Source organism: Triplophysa dalaica, chromosome 12 (genome assembly GCF_015846415.1).
Source record: "Triplophysa dalaica isolate WHDGS20190420 chromosome 12, ASM1584641v1, whole genome shotgun sequence".
NCBI classification, from domain to species: Eukaryota; Metazoa; Chordata; class Actinopteri; order Cypriniformes; family Nemacheilidae; genus Triplophysa; species Triplophysa dalaica.
The window spans coordinates 10,241,993-10,268,762 of record NC_079553.1 but is presented as its reverse complement, the minus strand read 5'-3'; the positions used below and the strand labels follow the sequence as shown (position 1 = coordinate 10,268,762).

Below are 26,770 nucleotides of genomic sequence, written 5' to 3'. Positions count from 1 at the left end.
TGCTTTGTATTACAAAAATGCTTCACCATAACAAGTCAGTAGAGAGCGCCATTTCCTGCCATGAACGCTGTAAAAGTAAAACATTAAATAAGTAACAGTCAATCCTCTAACAACATATATCCATCCATCCATCCATCCATTTTCTACCGCTTATCCGAACTACCTCGGGTCACGGGGAGCCTGCGCCTATCTCAGGAGTCATCGGGCATCAAGGCAGGATACACCCTGGATGGAGTGCCAACCCATCGCAGGGCACACACACTCACTCATTCACTCACACACTCACACCCTACGGACAATTTTTCCAGAGATGCCAATCAACCTACCATGCATGTCTTTGGACCAGGGGAGGAAACCGGAGTACCCGGAGGAAACCCCAGAGGCACGGGGAGAACATGCAAACTCCACACACACAAGTCGGAAGCGGGAATCGAACACCCAACCCTGGAGATGTGAGGCGAACGTGCTAACCACTAAGCCACTGTGCCCCCCACAACATATATCATAATCAATATTTTTAAAGATGAGTTTTTATATAAGTTATACAAATGTTCATTTTTGAGGATTATTATTTAAGGAATTTTGTGAAGCATGTTGTTTCTAAAAGCACACAACTCTATTAAGTTAAGGTTGTAATTTAAAAATACATATATTTTCTTTCATTTCTGATGTCACTCATATTAGACATTCCTTCCAAAATCTCCTAACCAATCACATTTTATCATCACACCCAGTGTTACTGATTGGTCGGTGAAGCTGACCTCTTTTCCTGAACTCTTTAAATTCACTTCTGTTCTGGTCTACACCTTTACAACACTTTGAAAATTTGAAAACGTTCCTGTTTTGTTTGTTGTATTAGAAAAATCTATATTTTTTGTGTTTGTTTTGGTTGAATATTTGACAGAAACAATGGTTGAGCAGTTTGTCGGTAAATGGAAAATGACTTCAAGTGACAACTTTGATGAATACATGAAGGCTGTAGGTAAGAAAAGACTAAATAACATTGATTTGTGTTTACCTTCATCATGAGTATTTTACTCAATATTATATTCATGCAACTGTGACAGAAGAGGGTCTTTGTTATAAGCAAACCTGTATGTCAAGTCAATGTATGTGTACACAGGTGCTGGGTTTGCCGCTCGGCAAATGGCAAACCTGGCAAAACCCAATCTGTCGATTGCCGTGGATGACCAGGGATTCATCTCCATGAAAGCTGTCACCACATTTAAGACTCTTGAAATCAAATTTAAACTGGATGAAGAATTTGATGAAACAACTGCAGATGATAGGAAAGTGAGGGTAAGAGTATTCTTTTGAAATTATTAATCTGATTTTGATGTTTTGTACAGACATTATTTTTGTGTTGTGTCATTTTCTTTAATTGCTTTCAATGTTATTTTCTTTAGACCACCATGAGCCTTATGGATAATAAACTTATTCAAAAACAGACCTGGGAGGGCCATACCACAATAATCGAAAGAGAGATTCAAGATTCCAAGATGATAGCGGTAGGCTATGTGCTACAGATATATGCAATGAATGCCTATTTCATTTTTGTTACAAATCCATTTATTCTAACTTGTTTAGTGTTGCTCATCTCTCTATTTTCTATTCACCCATTTATCTCTACAGACATGTACAATGAATGATGTGGTCGCTGTCAGGACATATGAAAAAGATGCATGAAGTCTTGAACTCTGTGCATTAAAACCACTGCTTTCGATATTAATATGGTTCTACTACAACCTTACTGCCTCTTACTGAAATGTATGACATAAATGGTTTTGTTGGCATAAAATACTTTTTGTAACTTTCTAAAAACAATAAAAAGTAAAAAAACCTGTTGCCTACCTTTATTTACAGGGTGTGATAAAAGTAAAAATATTTTGGTATTGTTGCATATACGTAGTAGAATGAAACATGTGACTGATGAAGCATTGGACAATATTAAGATAAAACAAATATATATAACATATTAGAAAATACTTATGTATACTTAAATTTTCAAAAGCTTGACAAAACAGTAATCTGACAGTTTTACCAGTCCAGAATTTCAATTCTTTCTTGTGAAGGATTTCACAGTTCATCTCATACCGCCCAGTTCCATAACCCCCCGCATCTTACCTTTATTAAATATCTTGAATTTCCTGCAAATACTCAGTGTGTTATTGCACACAAAATTCATGAATGCTGTGTAGAAAAGTAATGGTGCATGATTCCATTCACATACCTTTCTTAAAAAATACAACAAATTAAAATTAATCTGTGAGTTTAAATGAATTCTTATGAATATAAATCACAAAACAGGAATGGTAAAATGCCTGGCATCCAATAGCAACCAAAGCAATATTGTCTGACCACCTTTCTCCACCACCCACTGGTCAGTGAACATGTGATGCCTTAATCCATACTCCAGTTCACAATAGATCCTGAGACCAGTAACCTCAATACCTCCAGGATTAACATTACTTTAGCAGCTGGAGTGAAGTGATCCGAGAGGCTTTTTCAGATATACATTCCCCTTTTGTGATCGTAATATTACTGATAAAATTCAATCCCATTAAAGCATGTTGTGTTAAAGAGGATTCCACAATAATAACATGAGAATAATATAATAGCTACTTAGAATATAAACGTCATCAGGAAGGTTAACAAAGCAGCTATAAAAAAATGATCACATATTTCTTAACAGAAAATGTCTAAACACATCCGATATAAGCTTATTATACAATAATAATAACATTCATCTTATCAGAGAACAGAGAATTTATGTATGGTCCCTGGCTAAAGTCATATCAAATGATGCAAGCTTAAAAGTCATGAGACAGATTTGAGTTTTGAGGGTGAAGCCCTGTCACATTTTCTCTCAATAGCCTATTGTTTTCTGGCATGACTGATAAAAGACACCTTTTTAGAATGCATTTGAAATATTCCATGAGCCTTACATTTAAAATGATTTCATGGAAAATGTATATCACCACAGCAAGAAGTTGGGAATTAAACACTAGATGAAGGATTAAAGTAAATATTTGATTAACAGGAAATAGATGGCTTTGATTCCTTTTAAAACATAAAATGAAATGTTAACAATTGAACAGGATTGCATTAAATGTTTCTTACTTTGCTGCAATGCATTAGATATAACACTATCAACCTGTAATGTATTTATGCGGATATGTAGCCTAAATTATAGAATACACTGGGCACTGTAAGACATTAAGGATCTGATGTCACCTTTCTAGCACAAGCAAGTCTACTTAACATCACCATATTTTATGGCCATGTGATAAAGTTTAATATGTCCACAAGATTGGGGTTACATTAAAACAGAGTTTTAAAAGTGTAATGGTTTAAAACTAACACACTCACTTAAGTTTCTATCTACACTGCCACCTGGTGCTAAATTTGTGTAGACTAATAAAACATTAGCGTGGTGAAAGGCACTTGCATAAGAAGAAGTGTGGTGAAAAATACCTTGTAAGAAAATAACCTTATAGTTAAAAAAGTAATACACTTGGGGGCGATACTAATTACACCTTTATCCATCAGTGTTGAACACACACGTTACGTGACTTTTATTTTGAAACATAAAAATATATTTAAAACATAAAAAGCAATATCGTTCCTATTTAACAATATCGGCTTATCTGCATTATAAATTCGACCTGATTACCAAATTACCATTATTTAAAACCCACCAACGTTCCCAATTTTAAATAAATGTATACAACATGTTGTCTGAAATAAAAATGGAGTGGACGATTGTTTTAATATAAACTTATTACAATTTTAAGAATAGCACAAGAAGAATAACCTGATGAATGTGGTTTTAGGAGTTCGAATTAATGCACGCCGACAAAGGAGGCAGTGTGCGATTCCAATAGATTTAACATGTTTCTTAAAAAATATCACATAAAATATCATTTATTGTTTTCAAATATAATTCAGTCACAAAATAAGGGACATGTGTAAAAAAGTCTAAACAAGCAAAACAACAGGTTGTCTGATATATATAAAGTATATTGAAAGTATCTTAAGCAAAGAAAATATCGCCCTTTCCCAATTCTTCACACTCAGAGCAAAACTGACGGGCCTTTTATTTTGAAATTCGAAATTTCGTGCCGAGGCAGCGGCGTGGTTGACGGATGCTTCACGGCGGCGGAGGAACGTTCACAACAAAGGCGAGAGGCAGAATTTTTATTTAGAGTCAACACAGTTTCATCTGAAAACCGTTGAATTACTCACGGCCATAAAGAAAAAACGCGACTGCTATCATCACGACAACTGGGTAAGTGGGTTGCATGGGTTTGTTGCGCTGGATCAATAAAACGACTTGTTTATAACAATCTGCAATATTTTAGAAGACAATTAACATCTCCTTACAACAAAACGGCCGCGTGACAGCGATTCATCAGTATTGCTCTTTTATAGTTCCGTCTGTAAATCACCATTTCTTTGTTGTGAAATCTGTGTTTTAATGATAAGTTGCCAAGCTAACTCAGTTGCGATTAACATCATGATTAACACGAGGGAACTAGAGAAATCAGACATCTGTTATGATTGTACGTTCAGAAGTAACGTTAGCGGATTCGCCTTTCTACGTGACGTTAATGGGAAACGCAGGGAGAATAAAATCCGCCAGCTATTCAAACACTGACTGGCTGAAAAACACTCCCGGTGATTATTCTGTCTATGTAAATAATGTTTTTACAGACGTTTGTAATAGATGTCAATACGCTCCAGTGATGACATTCCTGTGATATGAGCGTGTAAGCTTTGTAATGTGCATGTAAATGGAAGAGGCTGTAAACATGTCGCTCAGCCCCTTCTAGGAAATCGACGTTTGGCTATAAACAGCGCACAGAATCTAGAGCAACACACACACAACACAGCAGCTGACTTCCTGCATGCCGATGATTTCACTTTCAAGCAGGAAAAAATCACTCTTATTTAGCTTATTTCCCTTCTAAATTAACAAACCATATCAACTGTAGCTTCTATGCCAACATGTTATATTTTCTAACATTGTTATTATTACTTATGTAAAGACGTAATGCATCAATATGAGTCTAGAAACTTTGGAAGAAACTTGGATAATTCCTCTGTCGTATTTTATCGATTGACACCTATAGATCGATAATACACAGTCATCACCTTACTGTAGTAAGAGGAGCTGGAGTAACTGTGGTGTATTTGGGGAAACTGTGGTTACCATGGCAAGATATTTTTGTAAGGGTAGGCTTGACAAGTGCATTAAAATGCCTTGCAAATCTGTGGCACCCTGATATGAAAAATGAAATGATGTCAGTTCAGTCTGTTTTATTCTTTACAACTGGGTGACTTTCCCCATTGATGTTAATGATTGACTTTCTTATTTCGTGCCATCCCTTCTTAAAATGTTGCTCACCTAAATAAGCCAACCCGAGACCACCCGAAAGAGGTTGAACATGAAACTAGGCCAAACGAGTCTGGTTTTATCCATGATGTTATCTGTCTGTACCGAACTCGAGACCTTTTTTAGTAACTGGCACTGGATTTATGTTTTCTGTTGTTTTTTCGCTTTTAAAGCAAAGAAATCAGGTTTAAATGTACTTGTATGTCGAAACTGCACAAGCGTTATGGCTTTGTAAATATGAATCCAGCTGACACCTCAGGTGTCCATGTTGACAGATGGCATTTGTGGGGGCATAACTTTTGCCCTGCTGTATCCTGCCCCTCGACAGAACCTTCTCTCAGTAGGTCGACAGCAGTTGGCAGAGGGAGCCGGAAGCCCCTAGTGTTTCTGGAGGAAGTCTGTGTTTCTTTCCTATCAGTCTCCTGTGGAGAATGAGTCAGTGTATTGGGACAATTAGCTGCCTGCCTCTGATCCAAGGCCGGTTTTTCTCGTGGGAAGGTTCACGAGGGTTTATGTAGACGCGCTGGTCTCAGATCAGCTCTCAGAGGTTGCTGCGCCTGAGGGTCTTTTAAAGGGTACACGCATGTGAAGTGGGACGTGTTTAGCATCTGCTGACTTTGTGACTTTGTTTTGTCTGTGTCGTTTGGCTATGGGGATGAGTCGGTTCACTTCCTCATACACATTTTTATTTCCGTTTTTATTTTAGTAGTATGCATATGTTAAATAAACCCTCATGTAGTTTAAAACTGGGTCCTGTTTGGTGTACTTTTGAAATTTAGAATTGTCTAGGTGGTTCTGTGTTCAATGGAAGTCAATGGGGTCCAGTTTTGTTTGTTTGGGTGCCAACGTTCCTCAAAATATCTTTTCTATTCTACAGAGGAAAGAAAGTCATACAGGTTTGAAATAACATGAATAAATGCTGAAAGAATCTTTATAGCTTTGATTTTCAAGCGTGACCTCTCTGCTTTCTGATGAAGTTCTCCAAAGAATATGGACACATTCTTTATTGATGTTTCCAGGAAGTCCATCATGTCGGTTGTCTGCAGGCCCACAGGCTGAAGAGGTGTGAGCAGTTGGGAGAGCTGGGGACGGAGCAATGGGAAACACGGCCACAAAGTTCCGCAAGGCACTGATCAGTGGAGATGAGGTTCTGGCTTATCAGCTCTACGAGGGCAACCCTCAGTTCAAAGAGTCACTAGACCCCAACACCTCATATGGGGAACCTTACCAACACAACACCCCGCTCCATTACGCTGCCAGACATGCCATGACACGCATACTCAGGTAAACACATGGCTGCGTCCATAACATTTTGTATTGTGCTCTTCTGCTTGGATATTTTATACTTCATATTTTCATTAGTTACTCTTAAGTGAGAGCCTTCACTTCAAACCTTGTAACCCCTAAAGATTACATATTAAGAACACTTTAATGTTCTAGTAATTTAATTAGAAATTAGACTGCAAGGTGAAAATTAGACGTAGACATACATTACAATTGGTTTGGAACCTGATGTTCCAAATATGGAAAGAGGCTTTACATTTCCGTTACATGTAGCTGACCGATCAGTACTCAATTACAGCGTTTTTTACCTTAAATTGTGTATACACATTGCATTACATCTAAACCAAACGATAATATTCGTTTTAGCCGTGTCATATCACCCCTTTAAAATGTTTTGTTGTAGATTTTAGGAAAGCGTAGCTGTGCAGGAAACACTGTTAATATCCATTGAATCTGACATTCCAGTACATGTACCATTCAGGCTTAAGGCAAAAAATTTGCTCAAGGAGCGAGAAAAGGTTTTCTTTGGGGTTTTTTAATACTCACATGGATCTTTACGTATCATGTACAAATCATGTTCTGCTGTTCTTTCTGCCCAGTATGAAACTCTTTGGCCTGGTGAGGTGAGGAATTTTGCACACAAAGCTTTTAAAGTCAAAACAGCTGTTGTTACTGCAAATGTGCTTAGTAATGAAGATTTTAATGATGGGAAGTCAGTCTTGGCTTGAATTTATAGTTTTTGAAGGCAAATTTATTCATTTCTTGTGCAATTTATACATTTTTGAGTTGGATGCATTGTTGTAACAAAAGATCTGGGCTGGTAAACGAAAGGTTGAAGTTTTAGAAGTAGTTCATGCACAATCCATCACCGTGGCCTTGAGCAGTATACAAAACCTGTTTGCTTTTTAATGCGTGTTCTTGATCTTCTTGTGAACAGTTCGTACTTATTCCAAGTATTTTGTTTTCTTCATAATTTAACCTGAAACCACTTTCTTTTTCCATTTCTGTCACTTGCTGTTGGATAATGCTAACGGATAGTCAGATAAGTTTTAATGGGATAGTTCACCTAAAAATTGTACAGTTACCAACATTTTTTTTAAACATCTTCTTTTGTGTTCTTTAGAAGAACATAAAGGTTTGAACAAACAAGAGGATGAATAAATGATGACATTCTTGGGAGAACTATCCCTTTAAGCTTTTGTTTAACCAACTTGCAATCAAGTTTGACTCAACTGTGATCGGCACTATGAAAAGAAACATTGCATAAGTAAAATAGGTTGTTGACTTTATTTTTTTATCTTTGGAAGGTTGCTGAAAATTTTACAGTGTCATTTTTTCTTACACACAGGTCCTTCCTCTTCAGCAAGGACGGGAACCCAAACAAACGTAATGTGCACAATGAAACGGCACTGCACGTTTTGTGCATGGGACCACACATCATGCTGTCCGAGGGAGCCCTGCAGCCACGCCTGGCCCGGCCCTATGAAGATGAGCGCAGACGGGCTGAGTGTCTGCAGATGATCTTAAAGTGGACTGGTGCCAAATTGGACCGTGGCGAATATGAGAGCGCGGACGTCAGCGCCAACGATAACAAAAAAAACACACCGCTACATTACGCCGCTGCCTCAGGGATGAAGATATGCGTTGAGGTACAGGCTCCTGCACTTTATTTTACATTGCTGTTTTGAAAAGAGAAGACATTTGAATCTGGAACATCTTGAAATGTGTCATGTGTGCATGTTTTGACAAGATACAAAACTTAGCCATCAGTTTCTAGCCCTTAGATATTCATTTATGTTTTTTATAAATATGAATCCTGCTGTTAACACTTTTTCCAGGTTGCAAGGACCGCAATCCATAAATGACTGATTATATTCTAATGTTTCATCTATTCATGAGTAATTTTCAGGTTGCAAGTTTGTTGTCTGGTCCAACATAGTTGGCATTGGCTCACGTTTCACTGACAGGTTCTTTGCAAGTGTTTTGCAAATATTGTGTCTTGTTCACAAAACAATTCAGGCTGAAATGTGCTGAGCAAACATATAATCCCACACTGACGTGATCAGGCACTTTGTTAAAAATAAACTTAAGCCACTCTTTCCAAACACTGCGATTCTGTGGAAGATTATGCCACAATGTATGGCAAAGTTCTCCAAGATCTTAATCTTAACAATAGTTAAAAATCAACCATAGAGCAAATGAATGTTCCTGCACGCAGCACAAGTGAAGACAATGTAGAGGACGGGCCAAGGATTAGTCACCGATTATATGTTATATGTGTGATGTCAAAAAAGTTGTGTCGCGTATCAGAGTAAATGTTACAGTAAAACCTTTTCACACTGGTAAGAAAGTTTGAAAAATACAGTATATTTGTAGAGTAAAATTCAGGCTATTGACATTTTCTCTGTATAGTCACAGTATTATTCTCCTCTCCTGTGCAGTTTCTGGTAAAGCGTGGTGCCGACCTGTTTGCGGAGAATGAGAACAAGGAAACCCCGTGTGACTGTGCAGAAAGGCAGCACCATAAGGAGCTCGCTCTCAGTCTGGAGTCTCAGATGGTCTTCTCCTCCGACCCCCACGCTGAGGATATCGAGGCCGAGTACGCAGGCTTAGACCGCAGGGAGGTAAGCTCTCTAAATAAACTCTGGAATATCTTGCGACATCAGGACATTGACCTCAGAACCTGGTGTCCAGATGCGACGGTTTCTAACCTGCATGATTTAAGATCAATAAAAAATAAAAGTTAGCACTGTTATTATCTTGTCTATAAAAGTGCTTTTACAACGTTTCACGTCAGTATGCAGATTATGAAGTGTGGTATGACTTTCTAAATCTTGAATCACCCCATAAAACACGTCAGAATAAGTGCGGGTTTTTATTTTAATTTATGTTGGGTAAAAATTTATATTTTCTTCCTTTTGGTTAATGGTTTTGTCTAAAGCGACTAACTACCCATTTAAGCTGCACATGCAGGTCCTTGATGTCCTGTTATCAGATTTTTTTTTTTAATTCTCAAATATTGAGCCGTTAATGTTGATATTTTATTGGTTAGATATTTGCAAAACCCAGTGACAAATAGAATCACAAAATATGGAGATACAAGGCTTCAAAAGGACAGCGGTGATATATTAGATCAGTGTGTGTGTTCTTGGGACTTGGGACCTAAAAGCATAGCTCACCAAAAATGAAAATTCTGTCATCATTTACTCACCCTTCAGATTGTTCCAAGCCTGTATACATTTCTTTGTTCTCCTGAGCACAAAGGAAGATATTCGGAGGAATGTCAGTAACCAAACAGATCTTATCCCCCATTGACTGCCATAGTAGGAAAAGTAAATACTATGTGAGTCAATGGGGGATGAGATCTGTTTGGTTACTGACATTCTTCCAAATATCTTACTTTGTGTTCAGCAGAATAAAGAAATTCTTGTAGGTTTGGAACAATCTGAGGGTGACTAAATGATGACAGAATTAAACATTTTGGGTGAACTATCCCTTTAACAGATTGGGCCTTAGAAGAATTGTACTGAAGGTCATAATCTGTCATAATTCATACACTAATTAAAGTGCGTCTCTACCTGCGTTTCAGTTTTATGAAGGTTTGAGAGTGCAGGATCTCAGAAGACTGAAGGACATGCTGATAGTGGAAACAGCGGACATGCTGCAGGCTCCTCTCTTCACCGCCGAAGCTCTTCTCCGGGCTCACGGTATGCTCGTCACGCTTACCGAGACCTTTCATTTAACATTTAAGCACCCAAGCTGTAGGTGCAGTTTGTTAAAATTTTAAAAAGCCACAGATGTACGATCGATAAGATCAATAAGCTGTTAGGTATTTGTCCTCTTGAAGCCTGCTTGCAGAAAGCCACAGGGAGGTTTTCTTCCTCTTAGTTTTCCAAGAGCGCTCATCTCCAGAGCTGCTAAATTCTTTGGCACAAGACTCGTAATTGGATCAGTGCTTTCTTTAATAATCTTCAATTATGAGAGCAGGCTGTTGAGCAGGCCCAGTTCCACATCACTGAAGCCCATGAGAGGAGAAGGGCAGAGCTGGAAATCATCTGTGATGCTATTATTGCCATAACCTCTCTGGAGACCTTAAGCCCAAACTTCTATGCAGACTCACCTTCTTTTAATTTGAAACCCAAATGCACACCTTTTACTCACTCCTGAAACTGTGATATTAAACACAGCAGAGTACAAACAGTTGGTCAAGCAGGTGTAATGAATTTTGGGGTTTCATAAAGTTGTAATGGGAATACCTGTCCTCTTTCTGTGGAGGTGATCAGGTTATTTTTGGCTTTGTGTTTATGTCTTGTGTGTGTTATTTCCTAGCCAGTTCTAGCTGTGTTGCATCTGTTGTTCATCAATTTTTTCTTTGATTTGTGAGATCATGGAACATTGACTGAAGTATTTACCCTTCTGTGTCTGTATCTCATCTTGTATAGCCAAGTGCTCTTCATTTATGTTGCAAAATGTATTTGAAAGAAATAAAAATACAGGGTTTTGTTTTATTTATCACAGTCCCTTGTCTCAAGTTTGAAAAGGAGTAAGTTAAAACCGGCAATCCATAACTTTCGCCTCTATATCGGCCTATCTTTGAAACAAAACATGGCATATTATTTAAATGACATCAAACTGGAGTCCATCCTAATAGTTTGAATTATAAACGTAAAGGAGCAGTTCACTATAAAATTAAAATGTCACGATAATTCACTCACTCACTTGTCTGTGTGTTTATTTCTTCTGTCGAAACAAATTTAGGCTTTTGAAGAATTATTTTGAGGGTTCATCTCAATATAATGGACTTAAACGGGGGGCTGTTGGTCAAGTTCAAAATTTCAGTTTCATTGCAGCTTCAAAAGGCTCTAAACGACACCCGCCGATCAATATGGGTGTTGTCTAGAGAAAGGATTAGTCATTTTCCAAAAAATGAAATACTTTTTAAACCTAAATATATGGCTTGCTCTTCCTCGGAGTGGCTCAATGTAGCGTCACGACTTTACATAATCACGTTGGAAAGGTCACATGTGACGTAAGCATAAGTTCTGACCCAGGGACTGACACTTTGTGGAAGATTATTGTTTAAAATGGTCAGTTCGTGAACATAACAAAGATCTTTAAATCTTTTGAAATCTACGTCACACGTAACCTTTCCAACATGATTACATAATACGAAGTCGTGGAGATTTATTTGTGTTTAAAAAGTATAAAAAAATTATTTGGTTTTCTTGGAAAATTACTAATTGTTTTACTAGACAACACCCTTATTCATCGGCTGGTGTCGTGTAGAGCCTTTTGAAGCTGTGATGAAACTAAATTTGGACCCCGTTTAAGCGCATTAAATGGATAAGAACCATATTTCCTCAAAAGCCTCAATTTGACAGAAGAACTAAACACACAGACTTTGTGAGATTGTTGCTGATGTGACCAATTAATTCCGTCACGATACCATCACAGTTAGTTCTTAGCAATGTTTATATGAAGGGGAACGTTCGACTGGTGTGTTGTTGTAGCTATACAATGTTTAATACTTCATAAAGACACAACAGCTGTGAGAAGCAGAAATCATGTCTTTGTTCACATACTAACATTTTGCTATGGTTGAGTGAATTATAATGAAATCTTTATTTTGTAGTGAACTACTCCTTTAATGTTGTGTATATTAGTAGGGAGTTCTGATCATTTTCACATACTTATGAATGATTTTGTTGTGAATCATTTGCGTGACCTGCTTTAGAGGCTTTTGTTCGTTCGGTGTAAGAGTATCTGTTGTCATCTGCTGTGGGATCAATGACACTAAACCTGTTTGGATTTTGTCAGCCAGAGGTGCTTGAGTTTGTCATTTGACATGCAACCAAAATTGCTCGGCTGTTTAAAAACAAATCTTTTTAGCACACGGGCTGCTTCAACAAAATATTTGAAAGGTCGAAGAGTTTTTAGAGCGAAACAGTCCTTCATTTCTTGCCATTTGTTTGGTTTATAGACTGGGACAGGGAAAAGCTCTTGGAGGCATGGATGTCTAATGCTGAAGACTGCTGCCAGCGCTCGGGCGTTCAGATGCCCACCCCTCCGCCCAGAGGTTACAACACGTGGGACACCCTGCCATCGCCCCGTACGCCCCGCACCACACGCTCATCCATCACCTCTCCAGACGAGATCAGCCTGACCCCCGCTGATGACGATCTCTCACTGGTGAGGGATTAAACCTGTCCAGTTTTATTGATTCATTCTGCAGCCACATGTTTGGAAATGATATTCACTGCTTTTCATCTATCTAGTAGGATTTGGTCTGTATAAATGTTTTAGATGCAAATGCCATCCCATTGCAAGACATTTAATCTCTGGTTATGTGTGTGGTTGAATTGAAATTCTTTAAATATTGATTTGACGTACAAACCTCTATTTTGAACAGCATTGCTAATTCTTTTGAAATGACTTTGCATGCGGCTTTCATGCCCTAATAAGCATTGAGAGACAGGATATTATGATATCTACTCATACTGTATTAAATTACTGTTAATATATGATATAATGCCAAATATTAACATTAACTTAATGTTATATGGTGCTAAAAGTTTATATGGACACATCGGCCACATCTAAAACCCACATTTTACCCAGTATTGTGTGCATTTTACAATGCTTACTTTCATCTAGTGTGCTGAGAAACTATTTAGCACAGTTCGCTCTTTCATGTATCAATACAGACATTGTATAAAAATGGGTTCCTTTTCATCCATTTCCACTGCTTGGAGTTCACAGTAAAGTCAGATAACGGTTTCATTTGCTAAAAGGACAATCCAATTTTTCATGGATGAGGCAATCTGATTCAATAAAACGTGGGATATTCTGATCCTCTTTTAATTTTTGCATCTGTATTGGACATATTTAAGGTCTAGTTAGAAATATTGAAATAATAAATGTTTTCCAGCAATCTGAGGTTAAAGAAATCATACCATCTCCTCTGTGATATCTCACGGTGGGTGTTTTCTTCTCTTCTGTCAGTGTGGGATCTGTATGTGTGCAGCCTCCATGTTTGAAGAGCCTGTTGATATCCCATGCGGACACGAGTTTTGCAGAGGATGCTGGGAAAGGTATGTTTTTTTCGTGTTGGAATGTACTTTTTTATTCTGTTATTTATTCACATGTCAGTCACTGTTGTAGTTGAGGCGTTACTCCACTCATGTGCTTGTTGCTCTTTGCAGCTTCTTGAATCTGAAGATCCAGGAGGGGGAGGCCCATAACATCTTCTGTCCGGCTTATGACTGCTTCCAGCTAGTTCCTGTCGAGGTCATCGAGAGCATTGTGTCCAGAGAGATGGACAAACGTTACCTGCAGTTTGACATCAAGGTACAGTGGCGTGATCAGAAGTTACGTTACGTTGTAATTGGGTTATTTGTTGATGTTCGAGTACGAGAATCCTCTAAAGAGCTTTACTGTGGAAGAGACCTCTTCCTCAGTCTACGGGAGACATTATTCAAACCTCCTGCTTTTTTTCTGCAATGTAAATTTAGTAGAGTCCTCATGTATAGTTTTGCAATCTCGCACAGATCTAGCCTCTGGTAACTCGGATTGTTTGGTGTTAACGTGAAGTCAGTCCACAGCTGTGGAACATTGACATGAGAGCTGAGAGCGTTGAAGTAACTAACAATGGCAGCTTTCATCAGAGAATGTCTGGACGCGTTTTTATGCTGTGGAATCCAAAGCCTTTCATTATGGCGATCTTGAATCTTCCACCGGGGCGTTGTAGCTGTGTTGTAGCCATTTCAGGGTCAGAGTGTTTTATCAGTCCTCTGGAGCTGCTGGTGAAAATGAACCTCCTTCATAAGAAGACTCCGCAGATTAGATGAGCTAGGGAGGACTAAAGGATTTAACACTTTATACAAGGCGAAAAATTTGGCAGAAAGCTGTTTATGATGCTTAAACTATTGCTTAATATGTTACAGTATGTATTTTACAGCATTTATTAATCCCCAAAATGTTTATTGGTATGCTATTCTTCATTGGTAGTTCATAAGTTACCACCTAATGTTTAAAAAGTAACCGTGTTAACCGTTAACTTACATAAGACAGCGGCAATGTTTTACAGTATTCTCTCCCTCACTTCTACTCTCATCTTGTCAGGCATTTGTAGAGAATAATCCTGCCATCCGGTGGTGCCCGCGGGCCGGCTGTGACAGAGCGGTGCGTTTGTCTGGACAAGGGCCCGGTGCCAGCATTTCTGACCCGCTCAGCTTCCCTCTTCTTCAGGCTCCTGCGGTGGACTGTGGGAAGGGCCATCTCTTCTGCTGGTCAGTGCCAGTCACCGATACCAATTCCTTACTCCAGTACACTTTTCCCCCTGAGTTTCACATATTTTGTCAGTTGAAACACCAAATTATTGGCATGATTTAGTCTCACGTACAAACAAAACTATATTTGCTACTGTACCTTTAAGAATCATAAAGACCTGTTTGATGGACTCAAGTTGTCCCATACAGTGTTCTTTACTCTCAAAGTGGCACGGTTACTAAATACCGAATATGTGTGAAATGCGAGTGATCAAATGTAAATGTTTTCATAATCACATTTCTGACTGAATCATTTTGCAAAATTGTTTTTGGAAAATCCTGTTTTTCATTTTATAACCCTTCAGGAGTTCAAGTGTTTCCACTTTCAACAAGTTCACATGTGTTTTTAATGTATATAAGGGAAGGCAGAATCTGTTTGTATGTTTTGCTCAGTGGTCTCTGGCAGATCTGTTTCCTACAGCTCTAGGCCTTCTGTCCCCATCACACAAACACATAGACATATACACACCCACACCGTGGGCACATATCTCATCACAGGCTGTGCCAGGTCTGAACGTTACATTTCACTTAGTTTACCCTCCCTTCCCTCTCTCTGTCACACGGACAAACATTTGATCTGTCTGAGTAAATATGTCTCGAACCTTTCCCAGAAGCTGTCGTCTAAAGGTGTCTGTGGGCAACAATTTGCCAATGTTATGTTTAATAGTGTATCAAAACAAGGAGATGTACAAATTAATATGTTTCCATATGCTAATGTATGACATACAAGTTCTATGGCGGGAGTTTTATCGTCCATAATCTTTTGCATAAAATCCAAAAAGTAAATCTTGTAAGAGATTGAATTTTCTCCATGCTGAGTCCTGACATCGTGCTGATGTTCCTCTCCACAGGGAATGCCAAGGAGAAGCCCATGAACCCTGTGACTGCCAAACATGGAAGATGTGGCTTCAGAAGGTCACTGATATGAAACCAGAAGAACGTGAGCATGACTTTTGTTCTGCTGTAACCACTAACCCACCGAATACTTTTCATTAGTTCCGAAATGCTGTTCAAACCTGATTAAAAATGTTGTCGAACCACAAGGATCTTTATTTCTGTCTCTTTCCGTTTCAGTGGCAGGTGTAAGTGTGGAGTATGAAGATGCTGCCAACTGCCTGTGGTTACTCACCAACTCCAAATCCTGTGCCAACTGCAAATCTCCCATTCAGAAGAATGAAGGCTGCAACCACATGCAATGTGCCAAGGTTATTTGCGTAATAATAAAATAATAATAGGGTTTATTTTTATACCAGGGTACATGTGGCATGGATTTTGCAGGGATAGATGAACGCTAGCTTGATGAGAACACACTTTAAAAACATTTAAAATCTTTTAAATTACATTTTTTAATAATTTTTTTAATAGAAATTTGAAGTAAATTTTGTGTTTTATGTCAATGATAAGGATTGGTTGTGAAATGGGTGGCAAAAATAGGTGTGCCATCAACAAAGTAATGATTACTGAGACCATTAAGATCAATGTGACTAAAAGAGCATGTAAATTAGGAAAATTAGCGGGCTGAGAACAGAACCCTGTGGGACTCATCGAGTGATAGAATTGTGTTTCTGGTTTGTCAGGGGTTGAAAGTAAACCAGGAAAGAGTTGTCAGTGATACACATAGATTTGAGCCTAGAATAGTATATGATTAATCTTAAAAGTGGACCTTTAAATAAAATCCAGACTGAACGAGACCATTCGAAAGTACTAAATTTAAGCATTTTGTCAGGTTATTTTTGACGTATTTCTTCAGGCTTATTTTTCCTATAGGTCTAATTTTTGTGCCTTGTAATGATATGTTGAAACCAGCGATGAGATAGTCAACACAATAACTAAATGTCATTGTTGAGATTTGTCGACAGTTCCACAATTACATGATGCATTTATTTCTTATGGCTGAATAATGCGCTTTTTAAAATGACTGTTAAGTCAATCTTTATAATCCTACCGCAAGGTTATCTAACAAGGAAAAAAATGGCAAATACAAGCGCTCCAAAAATACAAGTGTGAGAAATAGTTTCCTAGCAACACGGATAATCCTTACTGTCAGAATCCCACTTCTCCCAGTGAACAGTACTGTCAGAATAGACTCATATTACTTATGACACAGTAAATATAATAGACTTGTCTTAGTGTCGGTAATGTTATTTGTATGTTTGTCTGTGTAGTGTAAGTATGATTTCTGCTGGATCTGTCTGGAGGAGTGGAAGAAACACAGTTCATCCACAGGAGGATACTATAGGTGCACGCGTTATGAGGTTATCCAGCAGGTGGAGGAACAGTCCAAGGACATGACCGTTGAGGTGCGTAAAATAATCTGTTTTTTATCTGTTATCAGGAAAAGATAAAAATGTTGCAACTGTTGAAAGTTAATTTGGTCAGAATAAGGCAACCAAACTCTGCTTCTGTATTCATGAGGTCTTAAAACAATTCTGTGCATATTTATATGTTGAATTAGAATTAGTAGATCGGAATTGTAATAAAAAACAAAAGTAATGCTGTGCATGCACTTCTTACTAACCTGCAGGCGGAGAAGAAACACAAAAACTTTCAGGAGCTGGATCGCTTCATGCACTATTACTCACGCTTTAAGAACCACGAGCACAGCTACCAGGTAAAGTAGTCTCCAAACATCACAATGATGTTACACAGTCTCCCATTTCTGGACCCTTGACTAAATGGTGTAAGCTTACTTTAAGAACTTCCCACTTAAACAGGAAGAGACTCTATGAGTCAATAACCCCAAACAGTGCGCTTTTCGGTTTGTTTTTATGTGCTGTATATGGTGGAAAATGGGTGATCTGAATTTCTCTCAGATGTTAAAGGATATTATAAAAAAAAGGCCAGTGTTGTTTACAGTGGTCTATACAGTTCAGTTCACAGTATCTGCTGTTGGTACTGCATCTACTGTACTAAATCACAATGAGAAAAGTTTATTTTACAAAATAATTTATAAATTCAACTGTGCTTTGACAATAAAAGTCTTTACTGTGCTTTTGTACAGCTAGAGGAACGTCTTCTTAAGACAGCCAAAGACAAGATGGAGCAGCTGAGCAAAGTTCTGAGCGGAAGTAAGATGCTTTAAAATCTTAATAACTATTACATAGACATGTTAATGAAAAATGTACCATGTGTCCTTTGTTACTGTACGTAGCTCTAAACTGGCATGGATTTATTTACCACTACATTAAGTGCTATCTGTTAGAGACTTCATATTTTTTCGTGTGTTGTTGCAGGAGAGGGAGGCCCTCCAGATACTACTTTCATTGAAGATGCAGTGCATGAACTACTTAAGACCCGTCGCATTCTCAAGTGCTCTTACCCATACGGCTTCTTTCTGGAGACCAAAAGCACAAAGAAGGAAATATTTGAACTTATGCAGGTCAATATCACAGGTTCTAGTTCGTGCGTGTAATTTTGTATCCTGAGGAAGTGATGACACTCTTATTGCTCTTATTAGACTGACTTGGAAATGGTGACTGAAGACCTTGCGCAGAAGGTCAACCGACCGTACCTCCGCACACCACGTCACAAGATCATCCGCGCCGCCTGCCTGGTGCAGCAGAAACGGCAGGAGTTTCTGGCGTCTGTGGCGAGAGGCGTGGCGCCCAATGACTCACCTGATGCCCCTCGACGAAGGTAAGACCCTTTTCCAAACTAAGAGGATGATGTCACGTACGAAGGTTCACAACCCATTTTACTTTTTTAAAGTGACATATTTTGGGGTGAAAAGTAGCGTTTAAAAAAAGAAAAATACATTGATGTTAGATGCCACCTACAGAAGTGTTATTCAAGTAATTTAATACTCTTTTTGTATACGTTTAGTTTTGCTGGAGGAACATGGGACTGGGAGTACTTGGGTTTCGCCTCCCCAGAGGTAACGTGTTTTGTTTGACAAACAGTTTTTTGTATATCTATACTTGTACAGCACCCGAAGATTTGAACTTCCGAGTTGCAGCAGTTGTGAATGTGTGAGAAGTGAAATGTGCAGATAAACAGTGTGCCGGTGTTCTGTTCTGATCTAAAGATCCAGAGGAATCAAGCCTTTCTCGGGGGAAATGATCCGAGAGAACAGTGTCAGTATACAGGAAGCCATCCGCAGGTATTAATGAATCCTCATTAGCTCCCTTCTCAAGAACGGCTGATCGATCGGCAGAATGGCACCTATCATGTACACTCCCATCACTTTTAATTTGGTCGCATGTCCTGTTTTCCGTTGCCTTCATTATTATATTTTTTCCTGTGCATGACGGGGATTTTTCTTCTGATGCTGTTTTGCCATCATTGAAAAGTCATTATTATGAAACAATGAAAAGAAGCCTTTGGTGTTCAAAGGTTCATTATTAGTTTTTTTATTTCGCTTTGGCTATACTGTAGAGGTCATGAATGATGTGTTTCTGGAGACTTTCTGAAGTGAAACAGGCCACTTCTTTATTTAATCTTGTGTGCAGGTTATGACGTCGTGTTGTTTTCATGGATTTAAGGCTTGAGGAAAGAGGAATGAAAAGAAATGCACTTTATTTATGTTTTCTATTATTGATGCTTGAGCAGTTTAAGAACCTTTTCGTGTGTATGTTTTCATTTGAGTTTGCTCTCAATGTTGCATGCTTATTGCATGCAGCCTTAGTTTGGGTTAGTTTTTTATTTTTGGAAAATTGATTTGTATAGTCAAGATCTGTGGTGGAACGAGCTCAGCGTAGACCAATCGCCATTGCAGAGTGACATGTAGTTATTACATGTAATGTTATTACATGTAGTTGTTACTCTGGAATAGTTTCTGATTGGTCAGTAACTTTGTGAGTTTAAGTATTTTTGTTTAACCTCTTAAACCTTTTCTTAACACAGACCCAACAATGAATCCAACATCACATCATCAGATCTATAAGTTGTGGAGCACAAAACGACACATATAGTGTATGGTGTAAATGCTTTCTTACTAGTCCCATCAATTTCGCATTTGTTACATAAAAGAAAATGATACGTTATGAATTTGTCCTACCAAACCCATCCCCCTGTGAAAGTTGTGCAAATAATATTTGTATTCATAATTGATATTTATATCAAACAAACTTACAAAACAAATGATAGAGCTGGCGCTCTCAAGAATATCAGCTATATTTCACTATTGTAACACTTTAGAATAACATAACACAGAATGAATGTCAAATTATTGCAAAATTTAGAGGGGTTTCTGTAAAAGTATGTAAGTTTGTAAATAGTTAAAATTCACATAAAAATGTTTTATATGCACTAGAGCTGAAGAGGTTTGCAAAAGTGTTTGACTGAATGGCAAACAACCTATTACACTTCTACGTTTCTTCATAATCATGCAAAAGTCAATGCATTTTTCTTATTAAGGGTAATAAAAGGATGCTATTATTCTTGTAATAAATAGCATCTTGAAGAGGCTTATTTTGCGAGAATGACTGGCTGACCGTATCATGTTTGATTTTGTTGTCATTTTTACCAGTTCACCCAAAACAAAAAAATTCTGTCTTCATTTACTCACTCTCGAGTTGCTCCAAATCTGTATAAATGTCTTTGTTCTGATGAACACAGTCAAAGATATTCGGAAGGATGCTTGTAACCAAACAGTTCTGGGCCACTATTTAATACCATAGTGGAAACAATGACAATGATAGTTGGTGTTCCTACATTTTTCAAAACATCTTCTTTTGTGTTCAACAGAACAAAGAAATTCATAAACAATACTATGGTATTATATAAAGTTTTTTATTGCTACTATGGTAGTCAGTACTGGCCAAGAACTGTTTAGTTCAAGCATTCTTCCTAATATCTTTCTCTATGTCAGAACAAAGAAATTTATACAAAATTTGGAACAACTCGAGGGTGAGTAAATGAAGATGGAATTTGTATTATTGGTTGAACCGTTCCTTTAAGGCTTTCCGATTATGTACTGTACATGATTCAAGCAACTTAGAACTTCTTGCAAGTAACGACTAAACTCAAAACGTCTGTCTGTTATTCTGACCTGTCAAAAGCAATAACCCCCGAGCTTTGACGGTGTCACAGCAGATATCTGTGTTCCTTTAACTTACAGGGCCCATGAAGAATGATGAAAGCTCATCTAAAGTCAGCTCTGAAGCAGTGCTGTGTGTTTTTGTGTTGTAGGAGTATGCAGAGTTCCAGTATAGACGCAGACACAGGCAACGCAGACGTGGAGATATGGCCAGCCTCCGCAGCAACACACCTGACCCAGATGACCCCAACAATGGCACTTTAGGTGTGGGGAGAAATTTAAATTTGAACATTGTTAACATCATTTTGCATAGAATGGAATAGGGTAGAAACTGAAATATAAATAGTTGATCTTTTTATTTTGTATAGGGACATCCTTTGTTTTGTGTTTCACACATCATGCCTCTTTAGCACATAATTGATTTGTGACACATTGTCACACTGCATATAAAAACAGATTTGTGTAGACTTCTAGGAGCTAAGCTTATTTTTTATATGCGTTTCACGCTGAACTCAGCAGAAAATAAAATGTAATGTAAACCATTTTGTTAACACTGTCTTTTGTGATATAGGCTGTTATTAAGCAATCTAAAATAAAGCAGCGTTGTTTTTATTTGTTGTTTGAGAAACGATGTCTGTGTTGAGGCACATAAACAGCACTTTCTCGTCAGTAATTTCCATCTGAATCCAGATGACTTACTTTAGCCAGAGTTAACAGCGTTGCCACCCTTAGATTTATATTCCCCTTGAAACAAAAATCACAAAATACACGAGCAAACAAAACAAATGATGATTCTTTCCATTTGTCTCGTTTTATAGACATGCAAGAAATCGGTGGTGGTCCGCGGCAGGGTCTGCCAAGGGTTAGTTGAGATCATTGCATGCGTTTTTTTCAACAAAGTTTCAAAGACTGTCAGCTGACACTGACCTCTGATCTTTTGCCCTACAGACCCACAGTTCCCTGGATGAAGATGATCCAAATATCCTCTTGGCCATCCAGTTGTCTTTGCAGGAGTCTGGTCTGGCTATGGGCGGCGCTGGCATTGACGCCCAAGAGATACTCGCCAACGAGGCGTCTCTAGGGGCCATCGGAACATCCCTACCCACACGGCTGGATCCGGTGCTGTGCGGTAGAGATGTGCCCCGCGCTGCCCTGAGCAGCTCCGAGCTGTTAGAGGTGGGTGACAGCTTGAAAAAGCTCGGAAACATAAGCGGGCAGAATGTTCCTCTGCGTTTTGACAATCTTAATACTCGTGAGTCCGAAGAGGTTCAACCGTCCTCTGATTTTGGCTCAGACAGCGCCAACCTTCTTGGCAACATCATGGCTTGGTTTCATGACATGAACCCTCAGAATATCAGTTTGGTTCCTTCAGCCGGTGCAATGAATCAAGAATTCACCGCTTCAGCTGCAAGGATGACGTCGGAGCTGACTGCAGAGTGCGCCGTTCCAAAATGGACAGCAGAGTGCGATAGAGATCAAGAGCGAGAGTACGGCACCAGCCGTGCCACGGAGGAACGCGAGCCCGTCAGGCCGACGCAGCTTGACCTGGTGGGTCTCGATGTGTCTCCGGGACCTCCTGAGTCTGTCGAGTTAGGGGACACTCCGAGCGGTTCCAACCCGTGTCACTCCGACACCCCGAAATGTGACTCAGACCCTGACCAGCCTAGCAGTAGCTCCTCGGAATGGGAGGGTCAGGTGCACCTTGTATGAAATACTGACTCCTCCTACTCCGTTAACCACTTTATGATGTGAAATAGCTATCGGATTTGAACCCGAGGATCATCATGAAAAGAAAAGCCTATGTATTGTCAGATATGTCGAAATCAAAGCCGTTTTTAAAATCTGGCCAGTGTGTTACAGGCCTCCGTTTGAGGCATGTGTTCACCAAAAACTTCCAGTTATAAAGTGCGAAAGATTTTTACTAAGTCAGCAACTGAACCAGACAGCATTATGTAATCCTAGAGGGAAAAGTTTATGAGGTTATCATGAGCAAGCAGTCAGAGCCGTACGCCTCTAATAATGATAATCTACTGTATAGAACAGGACCGTGTTTGGAGGACATCCTGTCTTTATCTGCTTAATTTTCAATGATGTAAAAGGTGCCAAAAACACCGGCTAGTACACAGCGTTCACTAACGCCCGGTGGATGGTGTGCCGAATGTGCCTCCTCCTGAAGGGCTCGGTCGCCCTCTCCTTCCTTTAAAGTCCACCTGTAGTGTTAGCACACAGAAGAGCGGGCCTGTTCTGTGGTGCAAAGAATCACAGAAACAAAAAAAGAACGTAATTCTAGTCGCTGTTCGCTTATTTCTTTTTCGGTTCAAACGTAATCACTGTTTCAATGGTAAAATAGAGAGGAAAGTATCTGTGAGGTTCAACTCATTTCAGGAGTGCCGCACTGGCTCTGTTTTCTCTTTGCAACTTATCACAGTGCCTTTTCTGTGACACTATTCTTTATTTATAGGCACTCTCAGAACACAGAATGTGGTGAGTTCTATACACGCCGTGACCGTACTTTCAGGTGGCAAATAAGCAAACGGCCTCAATGTTTTTTAAAAAACACTTTTTTTTAGAAATGTTCAATTGCCCTTTAGCATGTTTCTGGTCCCTTTCCCCAGAGTGTTTTAAAGAAAGTATTTAAAAACTAGAGAAAGAATGAGTTTACGTGCTCACTCGCATTTATGTGGATTGCATTCATCTATATTGAATCTGGAGATATTATAAATTATGTGTAAAAGAGAAGATGTGATATCCAGAATGTGTGGTGATGATGTTAAACATTTCAGTGTGGGATTTAAAGAGATAGTTCACCTCCCCCTCATGTCATTCTAAACTTCATTCTTAGTTTTGTTTAACATTGAAAGTGTTCACTAAAATATTCGGGTTGTTTTTTGTGCACACAATGGCTGTCAAGAATGAAAGATGATTTATATTGATTAATTACTTTTTTTACATTTGTTTTTCACACGAAGCTGTCATATGGCTACAAAATACTTGATCTTAAAGGGGCAGTTCACCCAAAAATAAAAATTCTGTCATCAATTACTCGCCCTCGAGTTGTTCCAAATCACAGCAACACAGATATTTGGAAGAAAGCTTGTAACCAAACAGTTCTTGGCCATGGACTACCATAGGAGGAAAAATGACAATGGTAGTCAGAAGTGACCCAGAACTGTTTACTTTCCTACATTCTTCAAAATATCTTCTTTTGTGTTCAACAGAACAATTACATTTATACAGATTTAGAACAACTTGAGGATGAGTAAATGATGACAGAATTTTCAATTTTGGGAGAACTTTTCCTTTACGAACCATGATTTACTTTTATGGTGTTTTTGTCATGTTTATAACTTGAACAGTCCCAATTACCATTTAATTTTATTATATAGAAATGAGTTCCTTTTGGGTTCAACGGAAAAAACAATATATAAGTAGTCTGGAACACCATGAGGGTGAGTAAATTATAACACTTTTTTTGAGTGAACTTAACCTTTGAAATATCACTATGGCTAAAATCCATAGATGTGACCATATCTATGTTTTTTATTTTTTTATGACACAATGCTTGCAAGAGCGTCTGTTTTCACCTTTGAAAATATTCAGGTGTGTGATCTTTGGATCTTTTTTAAGGCTGTGGCAAATATACATCGATGTGACAGTCAAAAGCGGCAACAATTCAATTACAAACAAAAATAATAAATATAACTGGTATTTCTCTACAATAAATAATGAAAATGTATTTTCTATTTATTTAAAATTGAATGCCCTGCTTTAAAAAAAGTCAATGAAAGTAAAAACCCAACAAACAAAAAAAATCGTAAATATATTTTTTGTGTATATATAAAACTGTTCTAAACAGTGCCACTTCTGACAGCGTGCGTATTACTTACAAGTGACTGGTGAAATCTTTAAAAGCCATTTAAAAGAAATTAACAATTTGTACAACTTTTTGATTTGCTTTTTTTCTTGAGAACACCTGGTCAACTTTACTTCAGATGAAACTGTCAGTTCAGGTAGAACTGAATTCTACGCACTTCAGAAAATTGCACAAAACTAGCTCACACTTCAGCCTTGAAATAACCCACTTGAGTTCATAGGTTTGCTGTTATATTGGCAGCTCTAGCTGTGCAGGCGCCTCATGTTTTACTGTGGGCTTGATGGAATATGTATGTTGATTCTGAACTATTGTCCTAATGCAGTATTGCATTGCATAATGGAAACTGACATGAAGTTGTTTTTGAAGTGGTGTTTTGCAGCTTGGAGTCATTCCAGAAGATTCATCGATTAAGGAGAGTTCACGCGTTTTTTACTGTATGTATGTGTGATCTGAATCAGTTAAGCTCAATAAATTGCAGTATTTCTCTTTGAAGTAATGTATGTCGGCAGAGGCACAGGTGGAGCAAATGTCTGTTTTCATGAAGCGTGTGATAGATTTGAAACAACTGACCAGACATGAGAAAAATAGGTGAATACAAAGTTGTCCTGTATGTGTCAGTATGCTGTGCATTTAGCAACTATAATAAACATAGATCATGTTTTCCTGTCTAAAGGCAATTCAAGTGTCAAGGCTATTGTTTGGGGGAAGGGGCGGTGGGGTAAAGCAAATCTTGTAACCCATTGCAGATTTTATATTGTTAACCATCTAATCCTCGAAATGGTATTTGCACTTTTATGATCTTGATACACTTGATACATTCCCAATTTATATTGACAATACAAATGTGTGGTGCTTGGCCCGATTTGAGTGTGAATCTTAATAAAGTTGCAGTTGTTAAAGTGGTAGTGTTCTTTGAATAGAATGACTCATAAGAGCCCACAGGCATAGAAAAAGACTCTAAATGCATGTTAAAGCAACAGATACCCTTAAAGAAACAGTTCACCCAAGAATGAAAATTCTGTCATCATTTACTCGCCCTCAAGCTGTTACAAATCAGTATAAATGTCTTTGCTTTGATGAACACAGAGAAAGATATTTGGAAGAATGCATTTAACTAAACAGTTCTTGTCCACCATTTCCTTGGCCAAAAATGTCTCAGTTCTGTTGAACACAAAAGAAGATATTTTGACGAATGTAGAAAAATAAACAGTTCAGTGGGACTTTCGACTATTATTTTTCCTATTATGGTTGTCAATGGTTACAAGCATTCTTCCAAATAACTTTCTGAACAAAGAATTTTAAAAATACATATTTTTGGGTGAGCTGTCCCTTTAAGGTTTCTCTAAAATGTTGTACCTTTTTGGGTACTAGAGGTAAAGTTTAGAGCTTAAAGGTAAATGATTTTGTGAGCATTGATCCCTCTAGTGGCTCAAGTAGGACTGTGTGCTCTCTTGACCTGCCCTGGAACCTCTCATGAAGTAAATCCAAAAGACCACAGCAGTTTCACACAAGCAAAGCAGTACAATGTATAAATCATGTGTATAATATAGAGGTCTTTAACAAGTGTCTTTTTTTAAATCAAGTAATACAGAAGTTAGAAAGAATGAATTGAGACTCTATGGGTATGGCCTAGTCAGTTAATACAGTGATCTTGTTAACATAGTGAGCATAAATGTGAGGAATTTTCAGTAGGGACATTCATTTTATAAGGGACACTGTCTGATTTAGGGATGCTGTTTGGGACCAACAAGGATTTACTTTTGGTGCATATACTGAGATGCTACAATGATGAAAAAAAAGAATGATTCCAAAAATATATGAGTTCTCTATGACGACTTCTGCAGACACCAAAGACAATATTTTGAAAAATAATGCTGCCTCAACAACATTGGGGCTCCATTGATTTACATAGA

The 26,770-nt window shown here is 38.3% G+C and overlaps 2 protein-coding genes across 3 annotated transcripts; both read left to right on the top strand.

Moving 5' to 3' along the window:
- The first annotated feature begins 830 nt into the window (after positions 1-830).
- On the top strand, positions 831-1,798 carry fabp4b (fatty acid binding protein 4b). The gene is made up of 4 exons (XM_056762665.1): positions 831-982; positions 1,124-1,299; positions 1,407-1,508; positions 1,633-1,798. Exons 1-4 carry the CDS (start codon positions 910-912, stop codon positions 1,684-1,686), a joined length of 405 nt encoding a protein of 134 aa, XP_056618643.1. The 5' UTR covers positions 831-909; the 3' UTR covers positions 1,687-1,798.
- Positions 1,799-4,152: 2,354 nt separating this feature from the next.
- Positions 4,153-25,760, top strand: ankib1b (ankyrin repeat and IBR domain containing 1b). 2 transcript variants are annotated; one of them, XM_056762162.1, is made up of 21 exons: positions 4,153-4,288; positions 6,415-6,679; positions 8,028-8,328; positions 9,121-9,303; positions 10,269-10,386; positions 12,660-12,868; positions 13,682-13,770; positions 13,882-14,026; positions 14,801-14,967; positions 15,858-15,946; positions 16,081-16,211; positions 17,172-17,306; positions 17,531-17,617; positions 18,008-18,074; positions 18,240-18,385; positions 18,464-18,642; positions 18,829-18,880; positions 19,031-19,105; positions 21,136-21,247; positions 21,802-21,845; positions 21,932-25,760. In XM_056762162.1, the coding sequence occupies exons 2-21, from the start codon at positions 6,492-6,494 to the stop codon at positions 22,691-22,693; spliced, it is 3,279 nt and encodes a 1,092-aa protein (XP_056618140.1). In that variant the 5' UTR covers positions 4,153-4,288; positions 6,415-6,491; the 3' UTR covers positions 22,694-25,760. The 2 variants fall into 2 exon arrangements, with proteins under 2 accessions (XP_056618140.1, XP_056618141.1); XM_056762163.1 differs by lacking the exon at positions 19,031-19,105.
- Positions 25,761-26,770: the final 1,010 nt, after the last annotated feature.

Coding starts and splice junctions, on each gene's coding strand:
- fabp4b (XM_056762665.1), top strand. CDS start 910: ATGGTTGAGCAGTTTGTCGGTAAATGGAAAATGACTTCAAGTGACAAC. Junction 983..1,123: donor TGAATACATGAAGGCTGTAG/GTAAGAAAAGAC, acceptor ATGTGTACACAG/GTGCTGGGTTTGCCGCTCGG. Junction 1,509..1,632: donor AAGATTCCAAGATGATAGCG/GTAGGCTATGTG, acceptor TTATCTCTACAG/ACATGTACAATGAATGATGT.
- ankib1b (XM_056762162.1), top strand. CDS start 6,492: ATGGGAAACACGGCCACAAAGTTCCGCAAGGCACTGATCAGTGGAGAT. Junction 18,386..18,463: donor AAATATTTGAACTTATGCAG/GTCAATATCACA, acceptor TGCTCTTATTAG/ACTGACTTGGAAATGGTGAC. Junction 19,106..21,135: donor ATACAGGAAGCCATCCGCAG/GTATTAATGAAT, acceptor TTTGTGTTGTAG/GAGTATGCAGAGTTCCAGTA.